The sequence below is a fragment of the Mobula birostris genome, chromosome 25 (assembly GCF_030028105.1).
Source record: "Mobula birostris isolate sMobBir1 chromosome 25, sMobBir1.hap1, whole genome shotgun sequence".
In the NCBI taxonomy this organism is placed as follows: domain Eukaryota; kingdom Metazoa; phylum Chordata; class Chondrichthyes; order Myliobatiformes; family Myliobatidae; genus Mobula; species Mobula birostris.
The window spans coordinates 44,034,169-44,056,626 of record NC_092394.1 but is presented as its reverse complement, the minus strand read 5'-3'; the positions used below and the strand labels follow the sequence as shown (position 1 = coordinate 44,056,626).

The 22,458-nt window shown below is 44.2% G+C and overlaps 1 protein-coding gene across 6 annotated transcripts in view; it reads right to left on the bottom strand.

Moving 5' to 3' along the window:
* Window positions 1–22,458, bottom strand: part of clip2 (CAP-GLY domain containing linker protein 2) — a 167,161-nt gene that overhangs the window by 112,916 nt on the left and 31,787 nt on the right. Inside the window, exon 1 of one of the 6 annotated variants that reach the window (XM_072243341.1) lies at window positions 11,296–11,489. The exons of the other annotated variants lie outside the window; for them this stretch is intronic. Within the exon in view, the coding sequence (XP_072099442.1) occupies window positions 11,296–11,329 (34 nt within the window). The 5' untranslated portion in view covers window positions 11,330–11,489. Of the gene's footprint in view, window positions 1–11,295; window positions 11,490–22,458 lie in introns of those variants that run through there. 6 annotated transcript variants of the gene reach the window in all.

Below are 22,458 nucleotides of genomic sequence, written 5' to 3'. Positions count from 1 at the left end.
CTTTAAAATAATCAAAAGGGAAGCTGATGGGGTGTGAGACAGATAGGTTGCAAGGCCACAGTAAAATATGGAGGGTGGAAATAGTCACCAGCATTGACCCAATGGGCCAGATAGCCTCCTTCTTCAATGTATTAAGTCAAGTTATGAACTACACATTGTCTGCACCATTGCCAATGGATTGGAGACATTGGGAGTGACCCACAATCTCCATCAGTCACTCAAAAGAAAAGTGGAGTGCATCTCGTCCTCATATAGTTATCATGTTTTCTTACCATAAGATGGCATTTGGCTGGTAGACAATCACAATCCCTAACTATCTCTCTATAACCTATTTAAAGTCAGGTATCATCAAGATCCAGTTTATTGACGTGTGCACAAGTGTGGTGAGGTACAGGTACAATGAAAACCTTGCTCGCAGCAGCGTCACTGGCACGTAGATCCAGACAGTGCGCAGAACACAAATTATACAAGACAGTGAAGAAAATGCCTGTGCAAAACAGGACATTAATGCTAAAAAATCCAGTCAGAAACAAGTCCATGGTAGTGCAAGAGGTGGACTGTGTGTTCTGTAGGGTTAGGGTTCTGCAGATCGGTTAAGAACCCGATGGTCACTCTTGTAGATATACACCTCTGTGGCATTCTTTTCAGCATTACCTGCAGGAGGGCTGCCCCCAGGTGAAAGGGTCTACCACTGGAAATTGCCTCGGAATATTTATTTATTTACCTACCTATCTCATTGAATTCATATTTTTTTTAATTTCCAGACGCAGCATGGAACAGGCTCTTCAGGACCAACCACCCAGCAACCCACCAATTTGATCCTGGCCTAATCACAGGATGATTTACAATGACCAATTACCCTGCTAACCAATATGACTTAGGACTGTGGGAGGAAACCGGAGCACCCAGAGGAAACCCATGTGGTCACGGGAAGAACGTACAAACTCCTTACAGACGGCCCTGGAACTGAACCCTGAACTCTGGAACCGCCCCCCCCCCCCCCACCGAGCTATAATAGCGTCGAGCTAACTGCTATGCTATCATGACACCAAAATAATGCACTTACGTATCGCTCCGGCCATCGGACCCCATCCTGGTCATAACACCGGCTCTGAATGACCACAGAGCTTTTACTGAACCCTTTTCTCCCCCATGATTCACCCTCTGAACCCGCCTTTCACATTAAATGATAAACTGCCTGACAAGGATCTGTCACTATCACCCAGCAGCCTCCCCTGACCAATACAACTACTGATCTCCAAAGTTCGCCCGAACCCTCTACTGACCTCCTTATTGTAATGTTGGGTTGACCCTTCACCTCCCATGCAGTTGGTTGTGATCTCTCCATGATACTAACCACCATCCCTGTCCCGATTTCTCCATCCCCTCCTGACCTCCAGCACTCCCTATTTCCTGGCATAATTTACATATTACTATTTAATTATTTATGGTTTTATTACTATTTAATTAATTATGGTGCAACTGTAACGAAAACCAATTTCCCCCGGGATCAATAAAGTATGACTATGACTCTCACTCTCCACCAACCCTCCAGCCACCTCCTCAAACAAAGTACACCTACAGTTCTGGTGTGTGCAAAAGGAGAGCTTTTCTCCTTGGAAGGCCTGGTGGCCCTCAAGCAAAGCACTTGTTGCAAAGAATCAGTGTGGTGGAATCACGGGTTTAGCTCACCCAACACAGTCAAAACCCAGCCCTCAGGCCACTGATACAGTACAGGGGGTAGCCACTAACTCATCAGGTCCATGCCGGCTTAGAGCACGCAGTACCATCAGTTCCAAGGCAGAAGCCAAGAAATTAAACTGGAGAGCATGACAGGAAAAATTTTGTTAAGCAAAATACCTGCTTTGCATCACCTTACCTTTCTTTGCTGGAGCAACAATTTCTAGCCTACAAGATTTACAAAGCAGATATCGAAAATAGAGTTATAATCTAAATGGCAGGAGGAGAGAGAGCAGCACACCTGCGCGTCCGCAGCCCTCCGGTGAAAAATGATATCGTATCTGTTAAATAGGGGCCGTGGACAATTCTGATTTGATGGAGAGGGACGTGAAAGCACAGAGGAACATCTGGAGAAATTTCTGAAATTCTCGTTGGCTGCTGTCATTACTGCGTGGTCGGGAATCTTTCGGAGGGTAGGTCTCAAAATCCCCGGTTTTGCCTGCTGTTGGCGACCGAGGTTGAGATCGAATCGTTCAGACAGAGATGGCGCTCAGTACTCGGTGTCGGACAGCTGATCAGAGCTCGAAGTTTTCGGATGACTCAGAGTCGGATTGTGGTCGGCATGGCAGGGAGAGTTCTTCCTTCTCCCGTCGGTTTGAGATGTGGGACATTTGAGAGACTTTGAACTTTTACTGTGCTCATGGACTTCTTCATCAAGTTATGGTATTGTTGCACTGTTGTAACTGTATGTTATAATTATGTGGTTTTGTCAGTTTTTTCAGTCTTGGTCTGTCCTGTGTTTTGTGATATCACACCGGGGGGAATATTGTATCATTTCTTAATGCATGCATTACTAAATGACAATAAAAAAGGACTACGTGTCTTCATAATCTAATCCTTAAAGCTACAATATGCCACGGGTCTCCTTTATTTGAACAGGTACAGGTTAGCATTTGCATGAAGTTCCATGAAGCAAGGAGATGACATACTGTTTCTTTTCACTAGAAGGTCTCAATGAGTCTCTTCTCCCTGTAGATTAAATATGGACCAGGAGTTGGATATTTCCTGCTGTAAAGCTACATCCCAGTATCCAACCACAAAAACACTTCTTTGCATCTGTTGGCTGCTCACCCTATTCAGGATATGAACCAGTCTCCAGAGCCAGTAGTTAGTGACTGAAATCAACACCGTCAGGCCCAGGGGACAACTTCATGTGTCATTAATTCTAATCACTGAAGCAGCACCTTTGCTATTCAAGGTTTACGTTATAAAATTCACTGGTTCTGAAATCCCAGAATACCTGAAAAATGCAGTAACGTAGAAGGATAGCAACTTTTTGACGCTCGTAGAATGGAAGAGGAAAATCTCCCGACATTCTCATCATACCTTGACATCAAGGTAAAGTAATATTTAACATATTTGCATCTCATTAGTGCAGGTAGAATGGGAACAAGGTCAACCACTTTCCGCAGATCATTGGTCTACAGAAGCCCGAATGGTCCATAACAAGCCACTCACTGCTTGCTCTATGAAAACAATTAGGATGTAAAGTTACTAAAGAACTACTGTCTGTGGAACTACCATAGGATTAACACCAGCATAAAAGATATTTCTTCATGGTACATTGGGGGAATGTGTCCATATAACTCCAGAGCTGCACCAGTGTGCTATGAAAGCCCCATTTCACAAGTCATCTCTACCAAAGTATTATAGATGGCACTGGAGTGGATCTGAGTAATGTTCTCAGCAAATGCATTGCCAAAATTAAACTAGCAAAGTGTATTTAACAGTACAGAGAGTTTTCCCAAGCAGTAAACAGTTAGTAGGGAGTTGGGGTAAATCACACAAAAAAGGGCATTACTTCTAAAGCTATGTTTCTGTCCAACTAAACCAACTCATATATTCATATGAAGTCCATACCATGTTATGTCTAGCTTACTCAAATGTCTAAATGTCTCTAAAATGTAGCAATTGTATCTGATTTCACCACATCCCCTAGCAACAGGTTCCAGATAGCGGTCACTTGCTATCCCCTTAGAACCCCTTTAAACCTCCTCTCTTACTTCTTGTCTTTGACATAGAATAAAGATTCTGACTAACCACTTTGTCTATGACTCTCATTATTTTATATACCAGGTCACATCTCAGTCTCCTTCACTCCAGGGAAAACAGGCCTGGTCTATCCAACCTCTCCCCATAACCAAAGTCCTGATGAAGCTCCTTTGCACTATTCTCCAGTGCCAACACATCCTTCCTATCATGTGGAGATCAGAACTGCGCACAATACTCCAAGTCTCATCCAATAGCTTGTAAAGTTGCAACATAAAATCCCAAATTGTACATTCAATGTCCTAACCTAAGAAGGCAATATGCCACACACCTTCTCCACCACCCTATCAATCTGCCACTTTCAGAGAACCATGGACTTGAACCCCAAGGTTCCTTTTTCTCATCAACTTTCCTTAGTGCCCATCAGTTATTGTATCTGTCCTACCCCTATCAGACTTCCCAAAGCTCACCACCTCACACATGTTGGGATTAGATTTCATCTTCCAACATTCTGTCCAGCTTTCCATCTGGTCCATATCCCGCTGCAGCATTGCACAAACTTTCTCCCTATCCACAATGCCACCAACTGATTAATCATAATTCCTACATTTACATAACACATATCACAAGCAAGAAGGGTGCCAGCCACAATCCCTGCAGTACACAACTGGTTGCAGAGATGCACCCTTGCACCCCAACTCTCTGCCTCCTGTCACCAGGCCAAATTTGGATCCATTTACCTTGTTCATGTTTCGATCCCATGTTATTTAACTTTTTGGGCCAGTCTACAAGAATCAGAATCAGGTTTATTATCACTGGCATGTGACGTGAAATTTGTTAACTTAGCAGCAGCAGTTCAATGCAATACCTAATCTAGCAGAGAGAAAAAAAAATAAACAAAATAAAATGTAATAATAATAAATAAAGAAGTAAATCAATTATGTATATTGAATAGATTAAAAACTGTGCAAAAACAGAAATACTGTATATTAAAAAATAAGTGAGGTAGTGTCCAAAACTTCAACGTCCATTTAGGAATCGGATGGCAGAGGGGAAGAAGCTGTTCCTGATTCACTGAGTGGCATGTGTGATCTTGTCAAATGCCTTACTGAAGTCTATATAAACATGTCTACTATCTGGTCTTTATTGGTCCTATTAGCTTCCTCCACAAAATAAACTCAATAAATTTAGTGAAGCAAAATTCCATTCCATTGAGCCATGCTGACTGTTATGTTTTGTAACTTCAAAACATTAAACCAATTCAAACGCAGACAGAGGAGACCAAAATGACCGAGTCTAACTTTAAGTTTACTTTTAGTGAGGCGTGCACGTATCACATGGTATCATGATGATGTCTGCAATTAACATATCTTTACATATAACCCAAAATTAATCATTTAAATGAACAAGAATGCTTAATCAACCAATATGTATACAAAATTACTCAAATATTATTGAAATATTGAACACACAACACTGCCTATCCCTGACCAGCTCCTGCTTTTCTATATATATATGTGTGTGTGTGTGTGTGTGTGTGTGTGTGTATCAACTCCATCCCATAGGATTTTCTCCAATAATTTCACTGCCTATGACATTATGCTGTCCAACCTGTAGTTAATTGGCTTATCCTGACTGTCCTTTTTAAATAATGAATGAAGCTTCCCCAGTCTTCTCGTACTTCATCTGTGGCTAATGAAGATACCAGGGCCCCAGCTACCTACTCCCTTGCTTCCCACAGCACCCTGGAATATCTGTCACCTATCTCCAGGGGTTTATCTGCCCATATCTAACACCTACACCTTCTTAATACTGACAAACATCAGCCTATCACTCCCTGCACTCACAATATTTCAAGTCCTTTTCCTTGGTGAATTCAGATGAGAAATATTTATTTAGGAACTTGCCTATATCCCCTGGTACCACACATGGATTACCCATTTGGTGCAGAAGGAGACCACTTTTCCCCTCTTGCTCCTCATATACTTATGTAATATCTTGGGATTTATAAGGGTGTGGATTACACAATGGTCAATGCAGAGGCACTTTTATTGTCTACCTGCTCAGTACTTTCTCATAGCTGTAACACTACAACATGTTCTGCATTCTATTGCTGCCTTTCCCTAGTACTGTACTACCTTGATATGCTTATGTTTTTCAAAACATTCGTTTGGATAGGATGTAAACTAAGTTTTTCCACTGCTTCTCATCACGTATGACAATAATAAACTAATCCTAATTACAGCCACACCCGATTACTCCCATCAACATTTTCCAGCTATCAGTTTAGAAATTACCCATTGAACAGAACACAAGAATTCAAACATAATTGGACGAATATGCCATCAGACCTCACAAGCCTGCCCTGCTAATCAATATGATTATAACTGATCTACATTGCCCTCAACCACTATTACCCAAACTTTCAAAGTTGACCTACCTCTACCTTAATGATCCAGCTTCCACAGCTCTCTAAAGTAAGGAACTTCAGAGATTCACCGAAGTTCAACATTTAAAATATATATACGTCACCATATACAACAACCCCAAGATCCATTTTCTTGCAGACATACACAATAAATCCAAAATAGAATAATAACCATAATAGAATCAAAGAAAGACCGCGTCAACTTTGGCATTCAACCAGTGTGCAAAAACTGTGTGAAAACAAAAAGAAAGAAATCGAGAATATGAGATGGGCGGTCCTTGAAAGTGAGTCCATAGGTTGTGGGAACATTTTAATGATGGGGCAAGTGAAATTGAGTAAAGCTTTTTTCCTTTAGTTCAAAAGCCTGATGATTGAGGAGTAATAACTGTTCCTGAACCTGGTGACGTGAGTCCTGAGGTTCCTGTACCACCTCACTGAAGAGAGCAGGGCCTGGGTGATGGATGCCTCTTTTCTGTGACAACACTTTGTGTAGATGTGCTCAGTGGTGGAGAGGACTTCAGCTGTGATGGACTGGGCCATATCCAGGACTTTTTGTAGGATTTTCCATTCAAAGGCATTGGTGTTTCCATACTGGGCTGTGATGCAGCCTGTCAATATACTCCACTTCACGTGGATTTTTCAGTCAGATGTTGAGAGACAACCTAGTAGAAGTTCATAAAGTTACAAGGGGCACAGATAGGGTAGATAGTCAGGGTAGAAATGTCTGTCAGCTAAGCTGAGAGAGGAACTTACTTTTTGTGTACACAGAAAATGGTAGGTGCCTGGAGCACACTGCAGAAACAATAACATTTATACAAGCACACCAACAGGCAGAAAAGAGGACTATAGATCTTTTATAGTTTAATATAGGCAACACGGCCCAAGGAGCCAGTTCTGGGTCGCAATCCCCTTGTGTCTCACACACACAGCGGGAGTAAAATATCTGGGAACCTGAGTGTCCCCAACCCCCTCCCAAAATGATTCTTCATATGACATGAAAGTGAAGATTAAGGAATACTGAAGGAAAGGAAGGCAGATGGGGGGGGGGGGGGACAGTGAAAGAAATAAATTAAAATGAGAAAAAAAAAGATAAATGGAGCAAAATAGTTATTTGGGAATTACTGAGCAGAATGTGGCTGGAAAGAACAGTGAATTGAAAGGAATTAATGTATCAATAAAGAATGTCAAATCAGGAAGTAATGATTTCACCTTGCAAATCAAGGAGGAGAAAGCAACGGCTTGAATTGGTCATGGTCAAAGCTGAATTGTCATATGTCAGACAGATTCGCCAAATCAAGTTTTGGCCTGGGCTTCCTCCTGGCAAAACTTTGTTGTATAAAAGAAAAAGCCTTTCATCAACATCATTTGGGCGGGGCCGGGTGGGGTGGGGAGCAGTGGGGTGGAGGTTGTAGTGGAGCCACAGATTGTGGAGCAGGCAGGAGCAGCGGCAGAGGCAGGAAAAGGAGCAGGGGCAGGAGCAGGGAAAGGGGCAGGAGCAAGGGCGGAGGCAGGGGCAGAGGCGGGGAAAGGGGCAAGAGCAAGGGCAGAGGCAGGGAAAGGGACAGGAGCAGGGACAGAGGCAGGGAAAGGGGCAGGAGCAGGGAAAGGGGCAGGGGCAGGAGCAGGGGCAGAGGTGGGGAAAGGGGCAGGAGCTGCAGTGAACAGTGACTTGGGCTGACCAACTGCAGTACAGAAGGTCCACTGAAATAGATGGAAGAGATCATCTCCAGGATAAGGATAGGTAAAGCTTGGTATCTGATTTTGTTACTTCATTTAAATAGTGTGGATCAGAGTGGGCTGCCTGCATTTTTTACTTTTAAAAAAGTCTTAATTCTTTGCAAATACATTTAATTCTTTTCTAAATAAGAATTTGGTGCCTCGTCATCCCCGTCACTCTCAATGTAGCGTTGCAGAGCTGCCTTCCTGACCACTGGATCTCACTGTAGATCTCATCCACCCAGACTGCCAGCTCTGACTTTGCATGGCAGGCGAGTGTCCCCACGGGACACTCAGCTGTCACCTGTGGCTCCGAGTAGCTGTTTGGATGCAACAACAGCTACACACTGGCACATCGCTCCGACATGCGGGCTAAACCAGGTGAGTGTAGTCGGCAGCCTCAACCCCTGTGAGATGGGGACAGATATATATACATGATAGCGTAGATTGATCGTATGTCCATGAAGTGACACTAAAGCCTGATTTATACTTCTGCGTCAACGCAACGCCGTAAGTACTGCGTCGCCGCAAACCCTACACAGTGCCGATGTGGATCCCTACACCTCTCCCAAAATGTAACCACGCGTCACAGCAACACAGACCGCAAGAACAGTGATTGGTCCGCTTGGTAGCATCGCATTTCATCCTACGCTGCAATAGCTTCCCATTGGGCGACTGAAGGGTAGGGAAGGAACTCTGGCTGCAATACTTTCCATAAAACTTTACAGACCTCCGAAATTATAGAGGACACATTTCGCTTTTACGGTAAAAGACACTCACTTCTTGTTTACCCCGAGAAAGACTACCATGACCATGAAGCCTTGCGCGGGCAAGTGTGTGCGCATGCATGACATGCGCGAATTGCAGAGCGACGCAGACACACCAACGCACAAGTATAAATGCTCACAACGCGCGTAAGTCACTTGCGTAGGTTACGGCGTCGAGTTAACGCAGAAGTATAAATCAGGCTTTATACAGGAGAGTCTGTACATAAGGTGACCCTGACAGGAAATGATAAAATAGTGGTGGTTAGTGGGTGGGGAATGTAACTTGTTTTTGAATCTGGTGGGAGTGGGACAAAAAGTTCATGAGCAGCGTAGGTGGGATCCTTTGTGATATTGCTGGCCTTTGTCCAGCACCTTTCTATACAGATGTCCTTGGTGGTGGGTAGGCTGGTGCCAGTGGTGTATTGGGCAGTCTGACTGCCTAACTATATAGGTAGCATCCCCAACAAGGACCCCCATCTAGGATCATTCATCGGTCCTCCACCACATCCATTTATTTTCCCACTTTCACCCTCTGCCCTCCTCTTAGACCCACAATAGGATCCTCGGCTCCTCAACTTCCATTGCATCAAGGACTACATACAACAGGAAGCTGGGAAGTGCCCACCACTTTAATCCTCCGTCCCACTCCGGGCATTCTGTCAGTGGTCTCCTGCAAGGCCCATTACAAACTTGAAGAAGAGCATCTTGTCATTTATCTGGACCTAACCTCAGCTTTACAGACTGGTTATCAATTTCCAATAGCTTGCTTCCTTTGGCTGTATCAGAACTGATCGAGATTGTAGTTGCAGGTCATCTGTCTGCGGTATCGACTCCATTTCACTGCTTTTCATTTACTACCTCCCGCCCCGTTATTTGCAACCACAATTTTTCTATTAGGGCTGGAGGATCGAACTCGAGGAGAGAAAGTAACTATGAAGGAGGAGCTGGAGGGGAACTTGCAAAGTATTAGCCCCAACACAGTGAGGATCACTGTTGAGGTTCTGTTTGCCTGACTTGACATTAAAAAAAGAGTAAAGCAGCGTCTCATTTTACGCTGCACACACAGTTTCACTCAGGATTTCCATCGTTGTTAAATCTATTGATATTTGCTCTCAAGCTTGGGTCACCACATCTGGAAGTCCTGGTGTATAACTGGCTCGCAGACCACAGCCCATGACTCACTTCAGCTCAGCCACGCACAACAGCACACGTTGCCTGAGCTGCTGTCTTCCTTCTGCAAGAAAACTCTGAAAAGGCTACATTTTTGTTGACAGGTCCTGCTCATACCGAAACCACTCCTGAGCTGCAGGAGCAGAGCCATGGACCCCGGGTTTCTCTGGGAAGCAAAAGTCCAGCTGTGCCAAAACAACTGAACACGTCACACCCTGCACATCAGTTAAGCTGAACGAGCCTCTAAAAATAGCCTTGCATTGCAGGATGCTACAGTTTAGACCTTCAATCCCCTCCTCGGTAACCAAGGCAACCTTGTGGAAGGATCATCCAAATCAGTGAATTGGTTTGTATTATTTTGGGAATGAGCAACACAAGAAAACCAGTAGCTTCAGTAAATCTTCCTTTCTAGAGGAATCCCAAAGCTGTTTCCATTTCTCCTGCAATATGAGATCTCATTCAATTCTTCCAAAAGCCAGTCACTGGCAGACTTCTAAATTACTTCACCACTTCCTGTGTAGTCACATATGGTGACAATAAAAGTCGCATCTGTAGGTCAATTCTCCCACTCTGCACTTCAGCGGAAAACTTCTCATTGAACAAAGCTGCAGAGACCAAGGCAAACCCAATAAGAAGCAAACTCACAGAAACAAAGCCACCGTTCACAAGGTTTGGATCTGATTTATCGACGGCCAGCTTCTGTCTTTACATTTCAGAGAGCCATAGAAGAGTACAGCGCAGGAACAGGCCACTTGGCCCACAGTGTTGTGCTGAACTAGCTAAAAAGCAAATCAAAAACACCCCAACACTAATCCCTCCTACCTACACCATATCCCTCCATCTTCCTGACATCCATGTGCCCATCCAAATACCTCTTAAAAGCCTCTAATGTATTTTCCTCTACCATCATAGCAGGTGGAGTATTCCAAGCATCCACAACTCTCTGAGTAAAATACTTACCCCTGTCACCTTCAATGCATGCCCTCTAGTATTAGCATTTCAGCCCTGGGGAACAGAGACTTTCTGGCCACTCTATCTATGCCTCTCATAATCTTGTAAACCTCTATCAGATCTCCCCTCAGCCTCTGGCGCTCCAGAGGAAACAACCCAAGATTATCCAGCCTCTGGTGATTAGGATGCATTTCCAGTGATAATCTAATTTGAATTACCAACGATAGCTCTCACTTCTGGTATTATTGAATGGATATGGGCTCACAAACAGAGCAACCAACCAACATTTATGTGTATTTTATCATCAGCATCCACTGAATTAACAGTGAGAGTGGGGAAAATCCACGTGGACTTCCCGCTTAAATCAGTGTTACGGAGCTCTGTCAGAAGCCCAAAGGTCAGCCCGTGCATAAACCTTGAGGCATGGTCCATTTACCTATACCCACACTCCTGACTGTACAATCCCCCGCCTCACCCTCATTCTGAATGGGCTCAATTCTGCCCCCAGCGGCAGTGTCAAGGTCCCCAACCTACCTTTCAGAAACTGCATGTTGAGAAATCTCTGCATCGTGCTGTTAGGCTGCTGTCTGCAACCAGTTCTTAACAATTCCCAACTGGATCGATTCAGGAGCAGGATTTAATTTTAACTCCACCACTCAAAACACTAAAATAAGCCCGTTCAGTGCTAGGCTGTAATTTTATATCAGAACCCAAGATTCCACAAGAGTAAGCCATTTCCTTTTCAGATTCTTGCGCCTTGCGTCATTTTGGAACTTGTTCAACCGTACAAACAAAGCATGTGGGGGGAGGGAATTTGCTTCCTTTTGCTGCCTGACAAATTAAAAACTAAGGAGCAAGCTTTGAGCCAGGAACATCGGCTGAAGGAAGATCGTATCATCAATGTGGAGCTCCGACACTGATTATGTTTTTCTTTACACAGTTACCCACCACTTCCACTCACTGTACCGACAAGCCCACAACAACCCCCACCATCACATGACAGCTTCCCACCCCCACCCCATCCTAGACTGTCATCCCAACTTCAGCCATTCCCTCCCTCAGCCCAAACCAGCAAACCCTATCCCATCCCATCCATCGCTTACCCACAACTAGCTGCCTCCACACCATCACTCGTGCTATCCCACCAACCTGTCTCCTCCATTCCCTCCTTCCCCTCACCACCTCATCCCCTCCCTCCTCCTTCTCTCTAGCCCTGTCCCCTCCCTCCTCTAACCTCCTACCCTCATCCCGCTGCCTTCGCCCTTCCCCTTCCACCTCCACCTCCCTTATCCACCATCTCCGATCCGTTCATTCCCCACCCCTTTCCTTCCTGCATTCCCCAGTCCCTCTGCCTCCACCTCCTACCCCACCATCTCTGTTCCCTTCCCCCTCACCCCATCACCTCTGCCCCTCCCACCTCTGTCCCATCCACTCCCCACCCCTTTCCTTCCTACATTCCTCAACACATCCCCACCTCCTCTACCTCCACCCTCTGTGTTCCCTTTCTCCTCCACCCTGCCACTTTCAACACACCCCCTTACCCTCCCACCCTGCCATTTTGTGCCCTCTCTAAACCCCCAAGACGTACATACATACTTCCCCCCACTCAACACACACACACACACACACACACACACACACACACACACACATTATCTATTATCCCCGAAATTAGATCCCAGACCAGGACGTCTCAGTTATTAACTCACTGATAGGAGACTTAGTGAACTCTGAGACTGGAAGTTTGGACCAAGGCCCATTAATCAATTCCTGGCCTCATTTCATATTAGTCCTTACCATAAGAAAAATTAAGCAACATTTATCATCTCAGACTTGACTGGAGCTGGTTGCATTCATCTGACAAAGTTATCCAATTCTTTTGTATTCAACTGTATTTACATGATCTTGACCTGACTACTCTCTGAGGCTTGGGAACTGAGCTAGTGCTTGCTAAGTAATTTAAGGCTGCTTATTAAACATGCCATCTGGTTGTGGGAACATTGAATGCATTGGCCACCATCAGCTCATCGAGGTCAGTAACAGCTGTGCTGCTCACACAGTGTAAAGGTCGAGATCAGATACATTTAAGGCTGCGTTCTCTTCAAGGAGAAACTTCAGTCATTCCATCTGTGTAGATTATCGCCGAATACTCTGGAGTTATGTCAAAGGTATGAAGGAAAGCAAGAAATACATGTGTTGCCTCCAAGCTGATTTATCAGCAAAGGCCTTTTTCAGGTATGAAGGGGGTAATGTTAAGATTGCCTGGATAAAATGCACTAACACAGTACCAGACATCCCACCCTGCAAAAACTCATTTCAGGGAGGTAGCACCCCTGCCCCCCCCACCCCCCCGGTCGACCTCCAAGGGTGTATGTAATACCTTGTTCAGTGATTTTGTCTAATCTGTAAACCAAGTTGGGTATATGCGTAAAATGTGACATTAAAATATGTACTTATATTATCATGTTTATTCTATTACAACTTTAAGCAAGTCTACAGGGAATTTGGCCTCATCACGGAGGGCATAAATAGAGTAGCTCCTTAGCAGCTAGCCAGCTAGTTTAAATAATGTTAGCTATGCTAATGGACAAATGACACCTGTTAAACTCACCTCAACATGTCTTTTACAGTCTTAACCCACCATGGGCAATAGAAAAGTCACTGTTGCAAACAGTGCAGCGAGCAACACTGTCATTATTTTTGAGGTCGACTGTAAAGCCCGCCCACAGAGAAAACTGATAGGTCTACTCAGCATGAAGAGAGACCAATCAGGATGGCCCCTCCCCCTCTCCAAAAAATCGATTTCCGGGATATTGTATATAATTTCCGGGTGTCAGGGAGCCGCTATCAATATGTGGGAGACTCCCGGAACCTCCGGGAGAGATGGGATGTCTGCAGTACAAAACGTGTTTTGCATTTCATCTACACAGATCATTTCAACAGTGCATTGAGGTTGTACAGGGGGAAACAGGAACAGAATGCAGAATTTATTTATTTATCTATCTATCTATCTATTTATTTATTCAGATAACAGCATGGAATAAACCCTTCCACCCCTTCGAGCCACGCCACCCAGCAATCCCAGATTTAACCCTAACCTAATCACGGGACAATTTACAATGACCCGTGATTGACAACCTACCAATGTCTTTGGAATATGGGCGGAAACCAGAGCACCCGGAGGAAACCCACGCAGTCACGGGGAGAATGTACAAACTCCCCCACAAGCAGTGCTGGGAATTGAACCTGGGTCGCTGGCACTGTAACACATTGTGCTAACCACTACCCTACCATGCCGCCGATAGAGTGTCACAGGGAGTGTACAGAGCAGGGAGATGATGAGGTACAAGGCTTGAGTGAGGTAGAATGTGAGGTCAACAGTCCATCCTATATCTAGGAGACCATTCAATAATGGCAGGATAGAGCCTGGGATACCATCTTGGGAAAGAAGTCCTAAAATTTGTGCCAAACTCTTCCTTCTAGTCCAGACAAGTGTGGGCACATGGCCAAGTGGTTAAGGCATTGGACTAGCGACCTGAAGGTCATGCGTTCAAGCCCCAGCTGAGGCAACATGTGTTGTGTCCTTGAGCAAGGCACTTAATCACACACTGCTCTGCGACAACACTAGTGCCAAGCTGTATGGGTCCTAATGCCCTTCCCTTGGACAACATTGGTGTCGTGGAGAGGGGAGACTTGCAGCATGGGCAACTGCTGGTCTTCCATACAACCTTGCCCAGGCCTGCGCCCTGGAGAGTGAGGACTTTCTCGCAAGACTAACGGATGCCTTTACCTAGTCCAGACAGATGACACCACTAGCAAAGGTTAGATACCTTACACATAACCTTTGATGAAGTTATTGTCAGTGCAGTGTTCAACTTGGCCATTTTCGCCAGTGGAAGTTAACTCATTGACCCACTAGTGGAAGCCTGGAATCAAACCAATACAGATACAGTAGTCACTGTCCATGGCTACTGAGACACTGCAATGGGGCCAGCAATCAGAAAGACCTTCCCTTGTAAATCTCTGCTCTTGTGGCTTCTGGGTTGTGAGGTACAATGGATCCAGACGCAGACCTGTCCGGGAGGGGTACGACAGCAGTGAACAAGTTTGTGAAGCGCTGAGGATTTGAGAGCAGCTGTTTGAGGAAGCGAGGAAATAAATGTCATTGCATTCAAACATGGACTGTGATTCCATCCTTGTCCACAAAGTGAACAAGAGGCCAGGCATTTGTAAGTGACTGGTTTCATGCTACCCTGCTTTTGAATAAAGCATAACACCGAAGTAAACTGCCCAACTTGACTTGGTGGTAACACCTTACTCAACCGGGTGGGGGAAAGTCGGGGGAATTTCAGATTGTGATGTCAAACACTATCCCATACTCCTGAGAATGGTGTGTTTATAATGGGGATTTTCCTGTTGCCTAGCCTCAAAATGGGCCACTTTGTTATTATAATTAAATAAAGCTCCTGCATTATAATTGGGGGCAACTTAAATTCACCTCGCGGGTTTCTCATGAAAACCCAGCGGCCGAACTCAAGGTGCTAGGCATTCTCCTGGCCGACAGAAAGACTTTGGCTTATCTCTCTTTCATCCGATTGAATCTAGAAATGGAATCAGATGCATGTCACCCCTGTAAGGGTCTTCAGGCCATTATTTCTTACAAGGCAAAACTGAACATTATGGATGACTGTAATGCTTCACTCCCAGATGAGCTCAATGCCTTTCATGCACGCTTTGAAAGGGAGAATAAAACTATATCTGTGCAAATCCCTGCTGCATCTGGTGACCCTGTGCTACCTGCCTCAGAGGCCAACAACAGAACATCTTTCAAGAGGGCCTATTCCACGCTGTATCTGATGGTGTATCTGGTAGGGCTCTGAAAACCTGTGCCAATCTGGAGTGTTCGAGAATATCTTCAATCTCTCACTGCTGCAGTTGAAGGCTCTCACCTGCTTCAGAAGAGTGACAATCATACCAGTGTTCAAGAAGAGCAAGGTGAGCTGCCTCAATCACTCAGTTGTAATCACATCTACCGTGATGAAGTGCTTGAGAGCTTGGTCATGGTCAGAATCAACTCCTGCTTTAGCAAGGACCTGAGCTTACTGCAATTTGCCTATCACCACAATAGGTCTACAAGCACTTGCAATCTCACTAGCTCTCCACTCAGCCTCTGATCACTCACCTCAGGCTGCTATTATTGACAACACCATCATACCCTCAGTTCTAATCAACAAAACCTGGACCTCTGTACCTCCCTCTGCAACTGGATCCTTGACTTCCTGACCAGGAGACCACAGTCAGTGCGGATCGGAAATAACATCTCCTCGTTGACAATCAACCTCGGCGTACCTCAGCACTTAGCCCATTGCTCTGCTCTCCTACACCTACGACTGTGCGGCTAGGCACAGCTCAAATGCCATCTATAAACTTGCTGAATACACAGCTATTGTTGGCAGAATTTCAGATGGTGGTGAGGAGAGACATACAAGGGTGAGATAGATCAGCTGGTTGAGTGGAGTCATAACAAGTCAAGTTAAGTTTATTGTCATTTAACTGCATAAATCTATATAACCACACAATGTATATAGAAACGATGCAGTGTTTCTCCGAACCAGGGAGTAAAGCATAGTAACCTTGCACTTCAACCTTGCCAAAACACCAGTAAGACCAAGGAATTGATAGTGGACTTTAGTCAGGGGAAGTCAAAGAAACAGACACCAGTCTTCATCAAGCAGTGGACAAGGTGAGCAGTTTAAAATTTTCTGGGAGGCAACATCTTTGAAGATCTACCCTGGGTCCAGCATATTGATGCAAGTACACAGAAGGCACGGCAGTGGCATCATTTCATTAGAAGTTGAGAAGACTTGATATCTCACCAGAGACTCTCTCAAATTTCTGCAGGAATACCACGGAGAGCATTCTAACTGGCTGCATCACCATCTGGTGTGGAGGGGCCACTGCACAGGATCGGAAAAAGCTGCAGAAAGTTATAAACTTGGCCAGCTCCATCATGGACACCAGTCTCCTCAGCATCCAGGACACTTTCAAAATGCGATAGCTCATGAAGGTGGCATCCATCATTAAGGATCCCCCATCACCCTCTTCTCATCGCTGCCATCAGGGAGGAGGTACAGGGAGTCTGAAGATGCACACTCAACATTTCAGGAACAGCATCTTTCCCTTCGCCATCAGATTTCTGAATGGATAATGAAACCCTGAACTCTACCTTACTGTTTCTTCTGCTCTCTTTTTGCACTAGTTAATTTATATATATTTCTTATTGTAAGTTTTTTTATTATTATGTATTGCAAGTACTGCTGCCGCAAAACAAGAAATTTCAGGACATATGCCAGTGATATTGAACCTGATTTTGATTCTCATTCAATGGCATTCTTCACTCAAAACACCCTCAATCCCTCCCTTCCTTTCCCCCACACTCCACTGCCCCACCTCCCAGCCAATTGCCAGAGATGATCTCTCAGGGTTTTCCAGCTGCAACCTCCTATCACTGGTTTTCCCACCTCATGCAGTCATAAGGGAACAGGCCCTCCAGCCCACTGTCCATGTTGTTTTATTTTCTACGTATTCTCACCAGGTTTCCCTCAGATCCTACCACTCACACAACAGACAATTACAAACACCTTTGGATGCAGAAAGAAACCGGAGCACCCACGCCAGTGGAAACTCCACACACTGGAGATCCAGATGGAACCTGGCCTGCTGCAGCTGTGAGGCAGCAGATTTATTAGCTGAGTCACTGTGCCTTTCAGTCTGGCCAACTAGACTTCAACAGGACCTGGTATTCCTGGCCCTTTTGTTCATTCTCCACGTTACCATGATCCAGGCCAGATTTGGGCAAGAACCTAAAACCCATTCCAATTGGCCCATAGGCAAGAGGGAGCGGAAATGCCTGAGGAACATGGGATTGCACAGACCATGTCTGTTCCATTCCTGGTGTTAGGGTCAAGGATGTCTTGGAGTGGCTGTAGGACACATTGGAGTAGGGAAGTGAACATTCTGTCATGGTACATATTGAGAAAAATGATATGGAAATGAATAACATCTTACACACTGATAATAGGGAGTTGGAGGTAAATTATCATTTAGTAATCTCAGGATTACTCCCAGTGCAAGACCATAAGCTATATGAGCAAACATGAGAAATATGAGCAAAATTAGGCCAACTGGCCCATCGACTCTGCTCTGCCATTTCATCATGGCTGATCCATTTTCTCTCTCAGCCCCAATCTCCTGCCTTCCCCCCATATCCTTTCATGTCCTGAATAATCAAGAATTGATTAACCTCTGTCTTAAATATACCCAATGACTTGGCCTCCACCTGAGGCAATGAATTCCACATATTCACTACCCCCTGACTAAAGAACTTTCCTCCTCATATCCCTTCTAAATGGACATTCCTCTATTCTGAGGTGGTGTTCTCTGGTCTTAGACTCACCCACCAGAGGAAATATCCTCTCTGAATCTACTCAATCGAGGCGTTTCATCATTCAATGGGTTTCAATTAGATTCCACCCCCCCCCCCCGCTCATTCTTCTGAACTCCAGTGAGTGCAGGCTTGAACCATTAAACGCTCCTCAGATAATAAGCTTTAAATCCCAGAATTATTTTCATGAACCCTTTTTGAACCCTCTCCAATATAAGCACATCCTTTCTTAGATAAGGGGCCCTAAACTGCTCACAGTGCTACAAATGAGGCCTCACCAGTGCCTTTTAAAGTCTTAACGTTACATCCTGGCAAGACCAAAAATAGGAAGATATATTTGATTAATATGTGACGCGGGGGGGGGGGCGGGGATGGAGGAGGTAGATTCAGATTCCTGGGACTTTGGGGTGTGACGTAGAGAGAACTGAGACCAGTACAAACCAGATGGGTTACAGCCAAACAGATCAGGGTTAAAGTCTTCAAGTGGGGTGTTTGTTCATGCTGCTCACGATGATGCGAGAAGTGGGGAGAACTTGAGCAAGGAGGCTGAGGAGGGGGAAGACAAGGAGAGAAATAAACCAGTAAGGGAAGAAGTCAAATTGAAACGTAAAAAATAATAATAAGCATTAGGGATCAAGTTAAGAGGGCTAATAACGACAAAAAAAGATTCACCTAACTACAAAGTGTACATTGTGTCTTCATACACTGTACATTTGTAATAAGGCAGATGTTGCCTGGATTGGAGAGCGCGTGCCTTACGAGAATAGGTTGAGTGTATTTGGCCTTTTCTCCATGGAGCGACGGAGGATGAGAGGTGACCTGATAGAGGTGTACAAGATGATGAGGGGCATTGAACATGTGGATAGTCAGAGGGCTTTTCCCAGGGCTGAAATGGCGAATGCGAGGGGGCATAGTTTTAAAGTGCTTGGAAGTAAGTACCAAGGGGATGTCAGGGGTAAGTTATTCACACAGAGAGTTGTGGGTGCATGGAACGAACTGCCGGCAGTGGTGGTGGAAACGGATATAATAGGGTCTTTTAAGTAGGGTCTTTTTAAGACTCTTAAGTAGGTACATGGAGCTTAGAAAAATAGAGGGCCATGTGGTAGGGTAGTTCTAGGCAGTTTCTAGAGTTACATGGTTGGCACAACATAGTGGGCCAAAGGGCCTGTAATGTGCTGTAGGTTTCTATGTTCTATGTTCTTATAAACTAACAGTACAAATAAGAGCTGGACAGTCTTTCCACAGAGATCCATAAATCAAGCTGAAGGTTTGCTGACCAACTGAATGTCAATACTATAGAATATGAACATGAGAAGCTGGGAGCAGGAGGCACCTCAAACCCACCATTCAATGAGATCAGAATGCTTCTGCCCTAGGCCCCATATCCTCCTCTATGCCTGTTCCCTACTGCCCTCTTCCTTCAAGAAAAAAACTTCTCTGGGACAAAGAGCTTCACTACCCTCTCAGGGGAAGAAGTCTTGTGTACCTCAGTCACATATTACTCCAATTCCAATTTCTGCTCTTACTAGTATGTACACTGGGAGAAATCCTGGGATTACTAAATGATAAATGTGCCTAACCTTGGAACTGTGTCTCATGGTTTGAGATTCTTCTACCAGTACAAACAGTCAATTTCCCTGTCATATACCTTATGTTTCATTTAGAACAACCCCCCCACCATTTTCCTGAACTTCAAAGAATATAGATATGTTTTTTCTTGTTATAGGACAATTTCTTGCTATAGGATCAATTAACTTATCAATATTATGTCCTGGAGTTCAAATTTCATCATTGTAACATGCTCTCCCATTATTTACACGTCATTGGCAAACTTCAATGTCTTAAATATCCGTATTATAAGAAGATAAGAAATCGGAGCAGGAGTAGGCCATCTGGCCCATCGAGCCTGCTCTGCCATTCAATAAGATCATGGCTGATCTGGACATGGACTCATCTCCACCTACCTGCCTTTTCCCCGTAAACCTTAATTCCCCTACTATGCAAAAATCTATCCAACCTTGCCTTAAATATATTTACTGAGGTAGCCTCCACTGCTTCATTGGGCAGAGAATTCCACAGATTCACCACTCTCTGGGAAAAGCAGTTCCTCCTCATCTCCATCCTAAATCTACTCCCTTGAATCTTGAGGCTATGACCCCTAGTTCTAGTCTCACCTATTGGCTGAAAACAATTGTGGCTTTGTAGTCAACACTCCTTTAAGAATTGTGTCATTTGATGAATGACTCTCCAGCCTAGAACAAAATGTATATAAGATTCTAGAGACTATCTGTGATAAGCGCTTGGCATGATGAAGGGTCTCGGCCTAAAGCGTCAACTGTTTACTCTTTTCCACAGACAATGACTCAAGCACAGTATGTCACGATAAATACGTTTTCTAAATAGAGGGAAAAGGTAAAAAACCAGAATGAGATTGTATGCGATTGCAAAATAGTGACTGTCAATGCATAAATAGGTTTGGATATTATGTGATGTTGCCAAACTTATTGTCCATTTAACACCACAATAGCAAAACACAAAACAATGCACTCATGAACACCACTTCTTAAAATTTCTATTTTTTGCTCTACTTATTTAACTTAACTATTTAACATATATCTACCTATTGTAGGTCACTTTCTTCTCTCTCTGTTATTCTGTATTGCATTGAACTGCTGCCGCAAAGACGACAAATTCCGCTGATTTTAAACCTGATTCTAGAAACAATGTCATTGGCAATTGCAGAGAGTTATAAGTTTGGAACCCATAACTGGAAGGGCAGGAGAAACAATTAGTCCATTCTATAATTGTTTTTAAAAGCACATTGTAGTTTTGCCACTTTAGTGTATTCTTGGATCACATGTTGCGAGACAGGTTGTTGGCTTACAATCCATGTTACGAAACACACATCAGACATTCAAATGAAACACAGGATGGCAATACCCATACAAACACAAATGAATTTCAGGCTGCATATTCGTGAACATGCTGGATATGGCTATCAGCAGGGACAATGACAGGAACCTCCTTTAGAATCCAGGTCATGTGAGTGGGTGTGATGTGAAAAGAGAGTTTGGCAGGAAGCCCCACTGTTATTGCAGTGGGAATCATTTAGTGCAAGTGCATTAGTTCAGAGCAGTAAGACTTCTTAAGTATTGGTAATGAGGACACACAGCCTCTGCACATAGGGTAGGTAGGTCAATAGTATCCAAACAATTAGAATAAACCTCCAAGAGGACCACAGCCTTGTTGTGGTTTAGAGGGCTTGCATATCTCAGTGACCCAGAGAGCTATGCTGTCTGGAGTCAGGGCTTTATGCTTTGGCTCTTGGTAGGGTCATCCATGCCAAACAGGTCAAAGGGTGGAGGACAGATTAAGAGTGGTCCACCAGGTTCAGGGATTCAGCTCAAAGCTAACAACCCTGACTGGTAAAACAAAACTGTTTTAGAAACAACAATGAAGAATCCTTCTACATTTGAGTGTGTTGATATTCCTGAGTCTCCACCCGGGGCTTGCGTGACTGACAGTAGTGAAAACTGAGAGGAAGCTGCTGACATGATGAAGGAAGACCTGAGGTGGAGGATCTTCATTGCTGCCATAAACGCCAACGCGTAACAGGCAGTAAGTAAGTAATTACAAACGTGTAGAATAAAGCCCACAGAAGGGAGACTGGAACATAGCGAAAGATGATCAATATAGGCAGTGTAATTTCTAGAGGATATAAACTACTAATGGTGATTCTATTCTAAAAAAGTGGTTTCCAAATTCAAGGTTAATGATCAAGACATCAATATAAATATTGACACACCACTGACAGTTTCATTGTGGAAAATCGCACCATCTGAACTTAAGTTCGATGCCAGTAGCAAGAAACACAAGTCAATTTGAGAACTTGCTTTGACAAGTCCCTGGGAAGTAAAGGGAACCAAGCTCACGTGTATCAAACCAAATATACTAAGATTAAATTTGTAAATACAGGTTGAGTACCCCTTATCTGAAATGCTTGGGAATGTTTCAGATTTCAGATTTTTTTGGATTTTGGAATATATAGCAACAGAGCTTGGGATCGCTATCATTTCCAACTGAATTTATGTACTAACAGTAAATAGTCTTTGCCTTAACCCTTATTCATTACACATATGTACTGACGCAGCTGTTCAGTGTGTTAAATTTTCATCAGCAATGATCTTGGAAATCTCATGAATGAGTTTTTCTGCTGCTTCGAGATCAGCAGATGCTTTATCACAAATCTTTAA